The sequence below is a fragment of the Columba livia genome, chromosome Z, assembly GCF_036013475.1.
Source record: "Columba livia isolate bColLiv1 breed racing homer chromosome Z, bColLiv1.pat.W.v2, whole genome shotgun sequence".
Taxonomy (NCBI): domain Eukaryota; kingdom Metazoa; phylum Chordata; class Aves; order Columbiformes; family Columbidae; genus Columba; species Columba livia.
This window is the reverse complement of record NC_088642.1, coordinates 23,274,610-23,289,658: the sequence shown is the minus strand read 5'-3', so window position 1 is coordinate 23,289,658 and position 15,049 is coordinate 23,274,610. Positions and strand designations below refer to the sequence as shown.

Below are 15,049 nucleotides of genomic sequence, written 5' to 3'. Positions count from 1 at the left end.
TGGAAAGCTGTAGTGCACTAGATTGTAACTGATTGCATATGTGTAGTTGATAACAAACAATAGTTTCTTGACCATCTTCTCCTACATGCATGCTTCTCCTACATCCATGTTGTGAGGTTTTTCAGGGTGGGTTAGCCCTCCTTTGGCAGGGACAGCAAGTATGACAGTATACAGTTTTTGGTGTAGAAGTAGTTAGGGAATATTTGTTAATGAAGTGTAATACTTTTCCCCATCACAGAGTTTTGTGGTAGTTCTAGGGAACGTAAATGATAGACTGCAGAGCAGTTAGTATGTGAAAGAGTTTGTTATTAAGGCTTCTAGCGTACCATTGGCAGTAAGTAAAACTTACTTTAGCAATGAGCCTGTGGAACTTCATTCATTTCCTGTGTCCAAAGGGAGCATTTCTAGTAACTAAATATGATACTGTATGTTTTTGTTATGGAGTTCTAAATATTTTAAATAAAGAGCTGTTCAGTTCTGAAAATACATTTGTTTGTCTGAGAAAAATTGTTTGGTTAAAGATGAGTGACCTGCAACTGCAAAGTGCAGGAAACTGCTACAAAATGACTTTGCTCCATTATTAATTTTCCATGTAACATTTTATGGAAGTCATTATTATTTTTTAATTTACAGTGGAAGCAACCTTCCATCTTCAGCAATTCTGTGTGCAAAAGAAATTATTCATTCAGCTTCTCACTGTGATTTAGGAAAAAATGATCAATTTTTTAAAACTTCAGTAACGTCAGGACTTATTTTTCTTTGGCTGATCAGCCTGTCAAATAGCTAGCATCCAAAACTAGAACACAAAAATGACCTTGTGTTTTTGTATCTATTGTAGTCAGTCACAAAAAAAATTGTTCTATTATATCTAATTTGGGGATTAACTTCTTGATTAATTTGAAGAAGCCATGTTTAGCGAGCATTTAAACAGACTGAAACTGCAGGAAAGGACTTCATTGTTAGAAGACACCGATGACTACACGTTCCAATCCTGCTTGTTTGGAAGGAGTTGTTTTCTTTTTGGTTCATTGACTGATATATGTGTATCTAATTGAGTGTGTGTTACCCAAAGTAAAGTCCAGCAGCCAATGTTCAAGGCAACAAAAGCAGATGCAACAAAGAATTGAGAGAAAGAGGTGATAAACTTACAAAGGTGGGCTATCATATTGAACTTTGCAGCAACATGGTGCCTATGATAGGGCCAAACTATTAGGACCAAATAAAAGATTAGCACCACCCACTGCCCTTTAGTGCTTTCCTGTAAATGCTATGACGAGTATAAGTTTTGAATCTTCAGGAAAGTCTGAAGTTAGCAATTGATGAGAGGTCTAGGTCCCTGGGATCAGGAAGGGACTCTTCATAGCCACCATCTCCTCGTTCTCCTGAAGACGAGCTCCAGGGCAGCCTGCTTTGTATGGTGGCCATGGTCAGGCATGAAAACACGAGCTGTGAACATGAAAAATGTAGATGCTGCTTGATTTATGCACTTTCATATGCTTACCTTGAAAGCATGCACCTTGCGTAGAAGCTTGCAAAGCATGTTCTGCACTGACCTCTGGCCAAGGTGTGTGTGTGGGTCAGTGTTACGTATTGATCGGCATTTCCAAAGGTGCCTGAAATCTCTATAGCATTGCAGATGGAAAGCGTGAACTACAATGACTTATTTATTAAAGCTGTGGCATGGTAGAGCACTAGCTCTTCCTTTCATTTTATTTTTTTCCCCTTCTAAAGAAAGTTTCCAGGCCACAGTGACCCAGTCTTGCTCTCACTGAAATCCTTAGCAAAACTTCCGCTAACATGTGTGACAGCAAAATGCAGTCACTGTTGTGTAATATCGGACCCTTGTTGGCCTGATTTTCCTAAACAGCAAACACCTACAGTTCTTCACTTAGTTTTGGAGCTCAGAAAATACAGATTTGAGCATGGTAACAGGCAGAAAGCAGCATCCTTGGTCTTTTTTTCCACATTTCAAGATTCTGCCTGAGGCTTCCTTGCAAGAGTAATAGTTGTGCTTGTGATTATTTATGTTCATCTAATGAGACATCTTGTTTATATCGGTGACAGAAACTTTAGTGATATTGTATTGCTACAGTAAAAGCAGGGTTTTTTGGATCACATGTTTTGCTAGTTTGGAACAGATTTAATGGTTCGAAAATGAGGAGTTGACTCTATCTAGTGTTTTTTTTTGAGTGGATGCAGTGAAGGATCTGAAGTAAAACAAACGTCTCTCTACATTCATTACAAGTGAGATCCTAAGGGGTGGCTGTACCTTTATAATATAACTATCCCCCTGCAGGCTACTCTTTTTGGAAACAAGAGCTTTATGCCCTCTATGGCTTTCTTTGAGACATGCTTGACTATACAGTACCATTTTTACTGCCTGTTTACTTATTTGGAAAAACATCTCCTAAAGAACATCTGCAACAACAACATGTCAAAGAAAATGTAATTTAGTGTCAACAATCTTCATTATAGACTAAAATCATATAAAAAAGTAAACAATTCACCCTCAATTTTACTGTGCTCTGAAGAGAAAATGTTGGCTTATCTTGCATGCTTAAATCAAATCTGCTGCTGCCTAGTGTATAGATCACCTTGTCAGGTAATCTGTTTGGGCTTGTACTGCCTTATGCTATTGATGAGGCCATGAGAGAACAGACTGAGAACCATACTTTTGGAGATGTATTTCGTTATAAAAATAATCAGGATAAGTCTGTCTGGGTGAAAATTCTCCCTCACTCCTCTTTGGTTGGTTGGTTGGGTTTTTTATTTGTTTGTTTTTAATCTAAAAGCTCAGCTTTACAAAATGATCTTAAAAGATAACATGGAGTTTAGGAAGAGCATCTGCCATAGAAACATTAGGTAGTTAAATAGCAACTGACTAATGTCTATTTAAAAATAAATTGACTGTCCACATTCAAGACAGCAAGTACAGAATAATAGAGGATATGGCTTTATTTTCTGGAAGTACTTCTTCCTTTGGGGAGACAGGCTGTTGCAGGATTAAGTCAGTTTTTAAATGGGTCTTGTGTGTTTTCCTGATCAATCACACCCACTACAAAATTCACATTAGGAACAGAGTTTTGTACAAAAGCTCATCTTGGAATTGTGGCATGTTTTTATCCACAACTTCAAATAATTAGTAATTAATAATGAATAAGCAACTTTTATTTTTAACAAATATGCTCACACTGTTCATTAATTTTTGAGAGGCCGTTTTTACATTTCTGAGCAGCAACTTGCTTTTACACACCTGATAAGGTCATTGGCAGTTATTAGGACTCAGCATCCTTCAGAATCAGGCCTTGAAAGAACTGCTTGCTATAAAAAAACATAACGAAATAAGCATAGAGCTGTTTATGTAGGTGAAAAGGGTATTTTGGAGTTGGAAATCAGAGAGTGAACAAGCTTGAATTGCAGGGAGTCCCGCAGGTTGTGTGTCCTACGAGTTTGGAGGCCGTGTGCAAGGCTGCCCAGGCAAACTGCTTCCAGCAGCAGTTGTTAAACACTAGCCTGTTCAACACTAGCAAAGTATTTTGAAGCTTCCTGTGAGTGAAATAGTAACTAAGAATGTGTTGCTCAGGAGGTACTGTAAGAAAGTAGTGAGTCTGTGGCTGTGTACTGCAAAATAATCCTAATTAAGCGCAGTTGACCCTTATCAAATGCTGTGCCGTTAGCACGGGGTGATACTGAATTTGCTGGCTCTGCTGGGGTTTAATGCAGTGGACTCAGGGGGCTTTCTGCATTTCAAACTTGATTACTCCTTGTTTTCCAAGCACAAACTGTCGCTTTTGTTACATTGACATTTTTCTGCTTATTTAATCACATTTTATTTAGAGCAAACAGTTGTATTTGGGTCCAGTTCTCAGTGTTGCTGGGCTCTGGCCACCTCTGTTATCTTCAGCAGGTGTTGTGGCACTTCAGCACTCATGGGAATCAGACCCTTTCTGAAACAGATAGTGGTGCACACAAATGACAGCTGTTAGCATCAAATGTGCAGACATTACATTTAACGTAATATGCTCATTCAAATGTAAAACGCTTGAGGTTTTGATGGCACCAAAACCTATGGCAGCATAAAAACAATAATCTCCTCCAGTAATTGCCTTCTGTCGTTATTTGACAGAATATAGATTTTAATGGTGCTATCTTTGTCCTCCAGTTTTTGCCTTTACTTCAATGGAACCACCCCTGAGTGAAGCAGAAATAGTCCCAAATTAAGTGAGGCACATAGGCACTTGGAGTCAGAAATGTTGAAACATTTCTGGAACTAGTCCAGGAATGCTGGTGCACTCAGGGAGTTTTTCCTGTAGCTCCTCCACACAAGTACCTATTACATCTATTTACTATCATAGTTCACACACAACTTTGAAAAATCAATGAACAGTTTCCATCCACTGAAAACATTTCATTAACATTCGATACAGTAAACACATTCTTCATGAACTAAGCTTTCCTCGGTGGCTATTCTCATAAGTTTATAAATGATCATATATATAGGGGCTGGAGGAAGGATAATGTAGAAATCTAACTGGTACAGAGAATGCAGCCCCGTAAGAAAGAGGCTTTAGTGCTTGGAAAAGCCCTATGTATCGTTCTTTCATGAGTTAGCTTGTGGGATAAAATGGGATAAGGAGGTAGAAGAAATGCAGCATGTGGTGGGACACGTTCATCAACAAGGAACCAGATTATTTGTAGAACTGTTTTTCCTCCTGAACAAGTAAGATCACATGAGTTATTTTTGATCTTCATCCTGGGGCAACTATTTAAGTAGGACTGGGAACAGGAGATATTGAAAGAAGCTTGGATCTTCTGTGGAGAACTTTTCCTCAGGATATTTGCTGCAGTCAGGATTCAACCAGATGTTAACCGTTGCTACTCTTCAACATCTTCTCCGTATTGTTCCCATTTACATCTTATTTTCTCATCTGCTTTCCTGTTCAGGCTTACTTTTGTGTATTTTTGGTCTTCTGGATACTTTAAAATATCACTAATTGATTTTTACAAGGATATGGAGTTAAAACAATAGAATACCTAAGTGTCCTCACACAAAAATTAGTGTGAATGGAAAAAAGCAATTAAAAAAAACCCACATTAATATTAGAAGTATTGAACTATATAATCATCAAACAAATGAAAAGAATGTGAATGGAAGATGGCAAATTAAAAAAAAAAAAAAAGTTAAATTAGAATTATTGAATTACGTCATCATCATCAAATTGTCAAATCAAATGTTTACATGTCCCATAGGTGCAGTATGTGTGTGATATACCTATGCATTTATTTGTATATCCCCTGCTAATACGCATGTTCCAATACTCAGTTGACTACTTCTGAACAGACCCAGCATTCACAGGCAGCGTCATATCTCCTGGTGGGTGGGGAAGAAAAGCAGAATGAACTTGGCTAATTGAGCGAAGAAGGGAAATAATAAATTTAAGATTCCTTGGCATGTTTGTTTTAATACTGCAGTGGTGATTTGATCATGTATTGAATATAATCTGTTTTGTTGCCTCTACATCATTCCCTGTATTGATGTGTCAGTGCAGGTGGATTAGAAGGTGATGGCCGAAGTTGCTGCCCGCCTGCAGCTCTCTCTCCTATTTCTGTTCATGGCAGGCCCCACTGTACACCAGATATGACCGTTTCTGGACCAGTGCATTAATTAAGGATGGCCTATTCTTGAGATTTGTTTATGCACTGTCCTATACACTATTTAATTGAGGAGCTGCTTCACCTGAGTTAGGCTTTCCCTTCTTACGGCATCAGAAGCCATCTGAGAAAACCATGCAGTTATCAGGGGCAAACACAGTTTCAGCTGTCCAAGTTCAATCTGCTTGCATTCTTAAATCAATAACCCAACTCAAAATAAATCAAGTTTAGAAGCTGAATACTAGCACCCCACGTAACTTGTATTCCTGCATCAGAAAATTCAGTTGTGGGAGTGTTTATCTCTGAAATACTACAAAAATATAAGTTTAAATAAATACAGTGTCTCTAGTCTTCAGTGGCACATAGTTGATAGAGGTGGAAGTGAATGGTGGGTTGTACTGGTATATCTGTATGCCAACAGTTGTGTTTTTTCCCTCCTTTTTGCTAGGTTTCGCCAAAACTGACACAAATGAGGCAGATTTAAATGTGAAATACAGACTCAGCTTAACGCCAGAAGGCTCCTTTCCAAGTGGAAGCTCAGTGAAGAGAAATCAATGACTGTTTTGCAATTTTACTTCTCTCTCTCTCTCTCTCTCTTTTTTTTAATTTTTTTTTAAGGGCTTTGTGAGTTGTTTCCAGATAGTTAAACTCAGGCTGTGACTATCAGCCTAAATTGTATTTTGCTTTCATAACATTACCAATTTTAATGGAAAGCTGAATTTATTCCCTAAGTTTTGCATAACATTATACTAAAATGTTAATGAACGTTGTCAAAAAAATGCCTTGTAGTCTCTCTGCCAAATACTACATATTTTACACAGATTCAGAAGATGACCATGCAAAATGTATGATGGCCTCTGCTTTTCCTGATGTCATTAACCTTACAAATCACTCCATTGCTCTGGAACAACAGAACTTAGCATGTCCATTCTCCTGTAAAGGTGAGGGCTTTCTTTTATGAATGGTCTATAGCAAATGTATGCAGCTTTAGAGAGACATTAGGAATATAGACTTCCCTGTTCCTGAACCTTTTAATGACTCTGTGACAAAACTGTTCATACCAGTGGAAATAACTGGGCCCTTAGCCCTGAATGTACCTGTTTCCACAATGTATGTCTGTTGGCCATGAGAAGCCTACATCTCCCAAAGTCCAAATCTGACCACTTCTAATTGAATCATACAAACTAGGATGGGGCTAGTATGAAGGGGGAATGTTAAGAAGTCTCTGTTCCCCGTGCAGAAAACTGATAGCTGCACAGCTGCCCGCATGAACCACTCTTATTCTCCAGATATAATCCTGCTCTCCAGCCCGCATTCAAAGGCAAATAAAGATTGTTTCTGGAGTAAGGTCTGTCCTTCCAGCATTACATAGAGAAGCATGGGAATAGAATGTTGTGGGCACTTGGAAGATTCTTCTGGAGGGGATACAGTTATTTAGGGTAAAAACTGTAAGTTTGCACCACTTGCTGATCAAGGCATTGGCAAAAAGTAACGAGTTTGGAACCCAAACTCGTTATAACCAGAATGAACACCACAAAAGAATCAAAATGAAAAGTAATTCTCTCATACTGATTCTATTTGATAAAGATCTTCCTTTCCCAGATATTAATTACAAATTGACTGTTATTTTTGCAAACAGGTAATATGCAGCATTGGATCTCACATCTCAAATCATCACATCTTTATTATACAAAGCATGAATTGACTGGAAATCCACATTAAAATAGAGTGTTCTCTCCAAGTGTAGTGTTTTCTGTCATTCATATAAATAGGAACCTGTAAAACACTTAAAATAATTCCTGGCATAATATTTGACATGAGGACTAGAGTAGATTAAGTGACTGAAAAATATGTAAAATGTAGATGCACAAATAAATATGTATATGCCTATCATACACATGATAAGCAGTGTGGGGATATGGTATAGAAGGGCGTTCCAATACTAAATGGATGAGGTATTCACCATAGTCAGTCATGTGTTGTGGAAGGATCGTAGCACATTTCTGGGGAACCAGACAGGAAAATCCTGAAATATTTCATTCCTGTACTAGTCTTTGCATTGCATTTTTCCTTTCTAAAAAAAAAAAAAAATGCTTCTCATTCATGGGACAGTTTTAAAAGTTGTCTTGATCCACACATGGGTTTTGGGTTTTATAGCAGTAAAACTGCTTTGATTAGAGAGATTATTTTATTTTAGTTGCACTTGCTCTAAATAATTATTTGATAATCTCTTGTCAATACCAGAATAAATTAGCCTTTATTCCCACAAAGGAATACACAAAATGCCTTTGTAAGCACCTTTCGGCTGGTACAAAAGCACTCCCATAATACTAAACTGTATGGGTGCTAATGGGTGGTAGACCACTGCACAACTGATATGTGTAGGCAAGACCTGATGCTGAGCCCAAGTACAAAGACTAATGCTAATTTAGTGATTAAACATACACAAGGGATTTAGTTGACAGGTAATTTGCATGCAAGATATGAAACTGCATTGATCGAAGGGCTCCAAAAGATCTTAACCCAGGATTGGCACAAGGTAGTTTTTACCTAGCTTAATTTTCACCTGTTTTCTCTGTTTAGGTGTATTCCCTATGTTATTCAGTCATTCCAAACAAGTAACTTTTTTAGATAAGTTTGTCAATTTTTATTGCTGTGCAGGTGGACTGAAGTTCTGCTCACAGAGGTTTTGCAGATTAAAAGGCTCTGTATAATAAAAAAGTGACTCCATTTTAGCTCAGTATGAAACAGGTTTGGTTTTGGATAGAGGCATCTTTCCCAATCCATAAAGACACTTTGGTGGCAATTCTGACCCTTTTTCTGCTTATACATAGCAAAAGTTGCCTGTCTTTGCCTTCAGGACCAAGGATGGGTGAAGAGCTTCTCTAAGGGGATGGTGTGATCCCTGAAGGCATCTTGTTCATCATCACTCAAAGCTCTCATACAGAGTACCCAGAATGGACTCTGTTTTTAAGGAGAACTCTAAAAGCTATTGTACAGGGGTAGAGAGTTACTGTTGAATCATCCAGAGGAAAAAAAAAAAATAAATAGATGGAGAAATCTTAAAGAAATCTATAAATGAAATGTTGATCTGTTGCAATTACCCATGCTACATTAGTAGTAGGATTGATTAGTTAATTACGGGGAACATTTATTGACATGTATAAAGTAGTCTGAGGGCAGCATCAGGTGTGTGTTGCTTCTGCCATAGAACTATGCTTTGCTGACATACGCACAGAACCAATTGTTGTCATTAATAGATGGCTGTAAAAAGACTAATGACCTGGTAACATCTGAAATAACATTCAGCACCTTGGTTTCTGAAGTGAAGAATTAGGAGCCAAGAACTCCTGAGTTTCGCATCTTCAGTCCTCCATTTACTGCCTTGAAAACTGTCATCTGTGCTCTCTGCCTTTTTTCCTGTTCCTGGAAAAGGAAAAGTTGTGAGGAATAACCAGCCAAGCTCTCTGCAATGGGTTATTTTTTCTCTTTAGCTTGGAGATCACAAGTGATCAAGAGTGTGGAAGCATACTTGAGGACTGTCAGACGTGCTGGATATTTGAGTTCTGTGTCTTCACTTATTTGTATCAGTGTTAATGTAAGAGAGCAGAAGTCAATATGGTGCTGAAAACTGGGGATAAAGGAGAACAGGCTCTCTCCGCATACAACAGCAGTGCAAATACCTGTGTGTCACACTTGAATTTTTTTTATCTTGGGGATAATATATTGTGGTAGAATGTTGGTATTGTTATGAAAACGCTGTGTATCCGCACAAGCTAATTGCAGCAAGCTGTGACTCCACTTTTTTAATTCATTTGTAAAGTAGGATTAGAAGTTAAAGCGCTCCAACATATTTCCCTCTTTGTGGATGCAAGTGTGGTTCATAGGTAAGATACACTCTGAGCAGTAGTTGTGGTGATCAGTGTTACAGGGATGAGAGCTTCTCATTCCTCTTCCATGGTTGATGGTTTATTGGGACATCACTGAGATCAGTGCTCGACAGCACTTCACAAGAAAAGGACAGTTGATAATCTTTGTCCTGAAGAAGATGATGATTCTACTGTATTATCACATTGGACTTATTTCACTTTAAATTTCATTGAATTTTATCCCTGAAAAAGCAAAATAATGAAATGTTATAGAAAATGTATTTGTACTGTAAGCTTTGCAAACTAAACTTCAAAGTCTTTCTGTGTATTTGCAGAACAATCAATAAAATCAAGATCAAAAATCCTAAGATTCATCTATTACCATTTTTCATAGCGTTCTGACATTAGGAACAGTACAAGATTTGTTCGTGTTCATACCAACATGTCACACTTCAGCACGTGCAGAAATCTCAAGGTCTTTGTGAAGGCAGAGGGATTTGATAAACAGAAATAATGAAGCTTAAATCTCAGTTAACAGCTGGATTCTCCGTGTTCTCTCTTCTCACTGCTATCTCAGTTGGGTCAATCTCAAACATAATTATCACATTCATTTTCATGATGAATTCTCTTTCAATCAGTCAAATAATTGACTACATATGTAGTCCTTAGATAAGTGGTTTTTTACCTTTTATTTAAAACTGCTGTAGAAATGATAGCTTTTGAGATGTTAATCATTTATGTTAGTGTGTTGGCTGCACTCTGAAAATAGTACTAGATGACACATGAAGACAAATTCCATTAACCACCTTGTGAATGATAATGTAGGTGATTGCAAAGTGATGAAAGTACTTTTCTGTGGATAGTTGGGTCATCCTTCCCTACATGTCATGAGGTCATAAGTAAATATGCCACAGTATCATTTTGTCATCAGTATGATAGAAAAGCAGGTTGATAAATGTGAAGAAAAATGTTTAGACTTAGAAGAAAACCTTGATGATTTGCTCTGAAACGGAACTTTTCAGTAATTCATATGCATGGTCAAAATCCACTAGCCTGTCACTCCTGTGGAGTGGGGGGTATAAGGTAAGTGCCAAAACCATGGAGATAATATGCCAGTCTTTCTGCTCTAAAGTTCACTCATACGAATGTAGAAGGTAAAGTTTACCTCTCACAAGAGTTAAAAGAAACCAGATGGTTGCACAAGTATCTTGAGCAGTATCTTGTGTATCTTCTTTTGCCTATTTTACTATATACTGTCATTTCTTTGATGTGCTGCATTACTCTGAGCCCCCCTTCTACCTGGATCCATCTGCCGCTACAAAACACGGCCTTAGCTCTGAAAATACCTACGCCACAGTGTCTGTGGCGGTTTTTAATGCAACATCTTCAGGCGACATCTTGTAGGGGGGAAGGAATTACTTTCCTGAATATATTTACATAACGTCACATCTTGAGCAAAGGTAAAAGAAGCTATTGCATTTGTGTTGCAGGAACTTGCTGTGCCTTGTTCACATACATGTACATATTTAGGAGAAGTGAGAGTATGGAAGAAATTCCTGCCAAAGAGTTCTCCATCTGCCTCCCATGGTGCTTATATCTATTGTATTTATTACTGTAATGGCTGCAAAAACAAGAACTTTACTTATTTGTGGGAGCAGTAGCACTTATGACTGGAATTTCTATTTGAAGCTGTCCTCTGAGCATTCAATCCAGAGAAAAGACCGTTCAGTTTCTGTGAAGCAGTGAAGGATGCTTAGACTGCAGCTGCTGCAAAGCTTTTGGGCATTGCCACTGCTGCTGTTGCACAGGGTGAGAAGTGCAAAGCGAATCATCACGTTTGTTCATAAACCTGTGCCTGTGTGAGATTCAGAAGCTGGTGCCCTCTGCCCATCTGCTGAAGGGTCTCCTCAAGTATGTAGGGTTGTGCATTTTTTCAACACAGGGGTGGCATTGCTACAGCTTCTTTGCAAAAAAAAAAAAAAAAAGGCTGTGATGCTTCTTTCCCTGTATTAGCTCAGCAAGAATAGTGTGGTGGTTCAGTTCCTAACTCTGCTCAAGAAAATCAAAAGCACAGCTCACCAGTCCCAGGAAGCGCCAGACCCATCACACTGCGGGGTGAGCTGGGTAGTACTGTTGCTTTGGGGGAAAACGGCTTGCTTTGCCGAAAGGATTGCCAGGGCTAATGGGCTGTGAACAGAGAAGTCAAGAAGGAGCAGGAGATGGTCAAGTGGTGGCAAGGCCTGAATTAGCTTTGGAGAATGGGTTTTGATTTATTAGCACAGACTTAAAACTGTGTAAGCAACTCACCTCCCCTCCTTTCTGGCTCCCCTGTGTGTGGGCACCCACATGTATTACGCCAGATGTTTCTGGTAAAGCTCAGAAGAGAACAGGGAGGCACCTACAGAACTGTCACCTTAGCACAGTACAGAGGGAGATTTCACCTTTTAAGATTAGATTGCTTAAATTAATCAAATTCTCCTGTAGGCACCTCTCTCAATTTTATTTATCAGATAAATTCCTAAATATTACCTTTTATTCTGTCAGCTGAAAAGTACATCATACCTAAGTAGAAAAGGGACATGAAGACTTTTTTAAATGCAAGGAAAACGTCTTAGAAGAACCACAAAAACTTCAGCCGAGAGGAGAATTAGTTTGCATAAACTGAGCAAAAACAATGTGGAAAACAAACCTATGTGTTACCTGCCCCCCTGGCCCCAATAAAGGCAAGCCACAGAAGAACGTTGGCACCACCCACAGAATGTGTATATTAATTCTAGGATAAATTTAAGTCTTGTCTCTTCAGGCAGTGAGAAAGGCCAGGTTTGATGGGCCATTGAGCAACCTGATCTAGTTGAAGGTGTCCCTGCCCATAGCGCAGGGTTAGACTAGATGATCTTTAAGGTCCTTTCCAACCAAAATCATTCTATGATTCTATGATTAAAGACTGTAAGTTGGATTTGATGCCCATATTCTGCAAAATAGTGCTTCCTCCTCCCCACTGGAAAATCTGACTGTATAAGCACTTAACACTTTCTGCCAGAACTGTCCAAGAATAAAGTGAGCTGTGCATGGCAAGAGCAGACATGTTGTCCAATAAATATCCTCAGAAATACATACTTCAAAGATACAATCAGGCACTTTGGCTTGTCAGTCATTTCTGTCTAGTTCCACCTTGCATTTCCTCTAATAAAACCCATCACCTGTGCTTTCCTCCTATGCATGGTATGCATGGTATGTTCCCCCTGGTTTTCATTTCATTTCCACTTGTAGATTACATGGATGCTTATGTGCATCTTAGCAAAGGAGGTTGCAGCAAGGTGGGTGTCAGTCTCTTTTTGCAAGTAACAAACAATAGTAAGAGAGGAAACAGCCTCAAGTTGCATCAGGGGAGGTTTAGATTGAATATTAGAAAAAAACTTATTCACTGAGAGGGTTGTAAAGCACTGGAACAGGCTGCCCAGAGAAGTGGTTGAGTCACCATCCCTGGACGTATTCAAAAGACATGCAGATGTGGTACTTAGGGACTTGGTTTAGTGGAACTTGGCAGTGTTAGATTTATGGTGGGACTTGATCTAAAAGGTCTTTTCCAACCTAAAAGTCCTATGATTCTGTGAACAGCCAGCGGGTGGCTTAGCCCGAGCCCTGGCCATACTCCTGGCTTCAATTCCTGCCAGGGGGAGGAGAAAGACATCAGGCTTGGACACAGCTCTCCTCTGATCCTCAGTGCTCATTGTATGGGCTGTACTTACAGCAGCGAGGGACAGGGCTGTACCACCACATCTGTCTGCCTTGGCTGAGAATGGCTCAGGACTTGTTTGGAGCAAAAGGCAGGCCTGAGATCTGTGGCTGAAATGACACAAAAAGATTTCTCTCTCCCGTGTGGCAGAACCAGGGATAAACAAACAACAAACCAACAACAAAAAAACCCACAAACAAAATAAGCCAGCTGCATAAATCTACTAGCTATAAAACTGAAGGATGGTGAAATTAGTCAGCAACAGCATATCTGTGTTCTCATTAAGAGCAATTCAGCATTTTTAGGACATGTTAACTGCTGCAGTGAGGAGAAGAGGCTGCAGATCAATATAAAATAAACCACAGCCTTGCAAAACTCCATTTGTATTTTCCAAAGTACTTGCCCTCAGTCATGCAGGAAAGTAATTCTTGGTATGACAGTGGGTCAATAGTTACAAAGAAAACGTGACAGACCAGTTTGGATGTGGAGTTGCAAAGCACATCTGATCTGAAAAAAAATCTCCGTATGTTAACAAGAACAAAAACCTACAGGTAATCTATATTGTCATAGAGAAACTGAGAAATGGTGAGTACTACTGACAGTTTCACTTCAAAAGTGGGAGAGGTCAGGGCTAGTAATTAATTATCGAAATCACCACCACTGTATGCCTCTACGTAACCAGCAGCTTGACCCTTTGCAAAACAATCCCTCTGGGAATGTATCAACCTGAGAGCTTGTTTCTGCATGGATTTTAATTGCCTGGCAGATTATTTCCATGGTGGAGCTGAAACGGGTAGAGGGGCCAGGGAGCAGCAAATGTAATCTGGGTGCAGCAGACGGGCAGGCAGCCCCAGGCATCATGGCACCACAGGTCCTGGCACAGCCAGCCCACCCTCGGAGGTCACTGCGCCTGGCTACTGACTCAGATGGGATCCTCTTTTGGGTGACCTCTATAAGCACATGTTCGGTTTAAGCATGTCTTCAAATCTAAATAGATTTAAGCATTTGCCTGGGGACCTCTGGGAGCATGGGGTTTAAAGGCAAAGGCTGGAGGAACACAGAAGACAGGCATCCTGACCTGAAAGGGCTTTTCTGGCTCCAGCAGAGTGTGGAAAGGCAGGACCTGCCTGCGGCCACTGTGTTTGTCTGCAGCCTGTGCAGGAGAGAAGTGACAGCCCTCCTCATGACAGAGCAAGTGACAGCGGATGGCGGGGTTGGGAGTTGCTACGCAATGCCACTGCTTGTGCTACACTTACCCTGTGCTGTTAATCCCACCACAAAATCTGATCAACTCTGTGCAGATCTGCGTGAAAAGGGGCGGCGCTTCAGCCTCTTTTGCCGAGATTTTGTGTCTTCTCCCTGAGATGCTGAGTGCTGAACCCTGGCTTGGATGGGGCACCTCTGAAGGCTTTCGTACACAGAACTGTTCTTCTAACATGGCACATTTTGGCACTAGTTGATGGTTTTACCTCAAAGGCAGACCAGTTCTTTGTATGAGACACTCCTATGCATAGATAGGGCAGACATATTAAGGGGATGGAGGTTGCCCAGCACAGTTTTAGTTAGTTAAGCATTAAATACTAAAGATATATTAATATAGTGAGATTATAGCCTGAGAATCCCAGTATTACTGCTCCTAGGTAAGGTCTCTCGCCATTGAGTCACAGTAAATGTTTTAAGCCTGTGGCTTTCAAGTGTTGGAATGGGTTTGCACTAAAATCCATAAATAATCTAATAATAATGTAATCTAACAGCTATATTTAATTTGAGATTTTTGTAAAAATCTAGTAAA

General features: G+C 39.6%; 1 protein-coding gene across 1 annotated transcript in view; it reads left to right on the top strand.

The window, feature by feature from the left end:
• OXCT1 (3-oxoacid CoA-transferase 1) overlaps positions 1-9,889 on the top strand; it is an 88,784-nt gene extending 78,895 nt beyond the window's left edge. Inside the window, exon 17 of the mRNA XM_065047616.1 lies at positions 6,101-9,889. Coding sequence (XP_064903688.1) covers positions 6,101-6,136 — 36 coding nt within the window. The 3' untranslated portion in view covers positions 6,137-9,889. The remainder of the gene's footprint in view (positions 1-6,100) is intronic.
• The last annotated feature ends 5,160 nt before the right edge of the window (positions 9,890-15,049 follow it).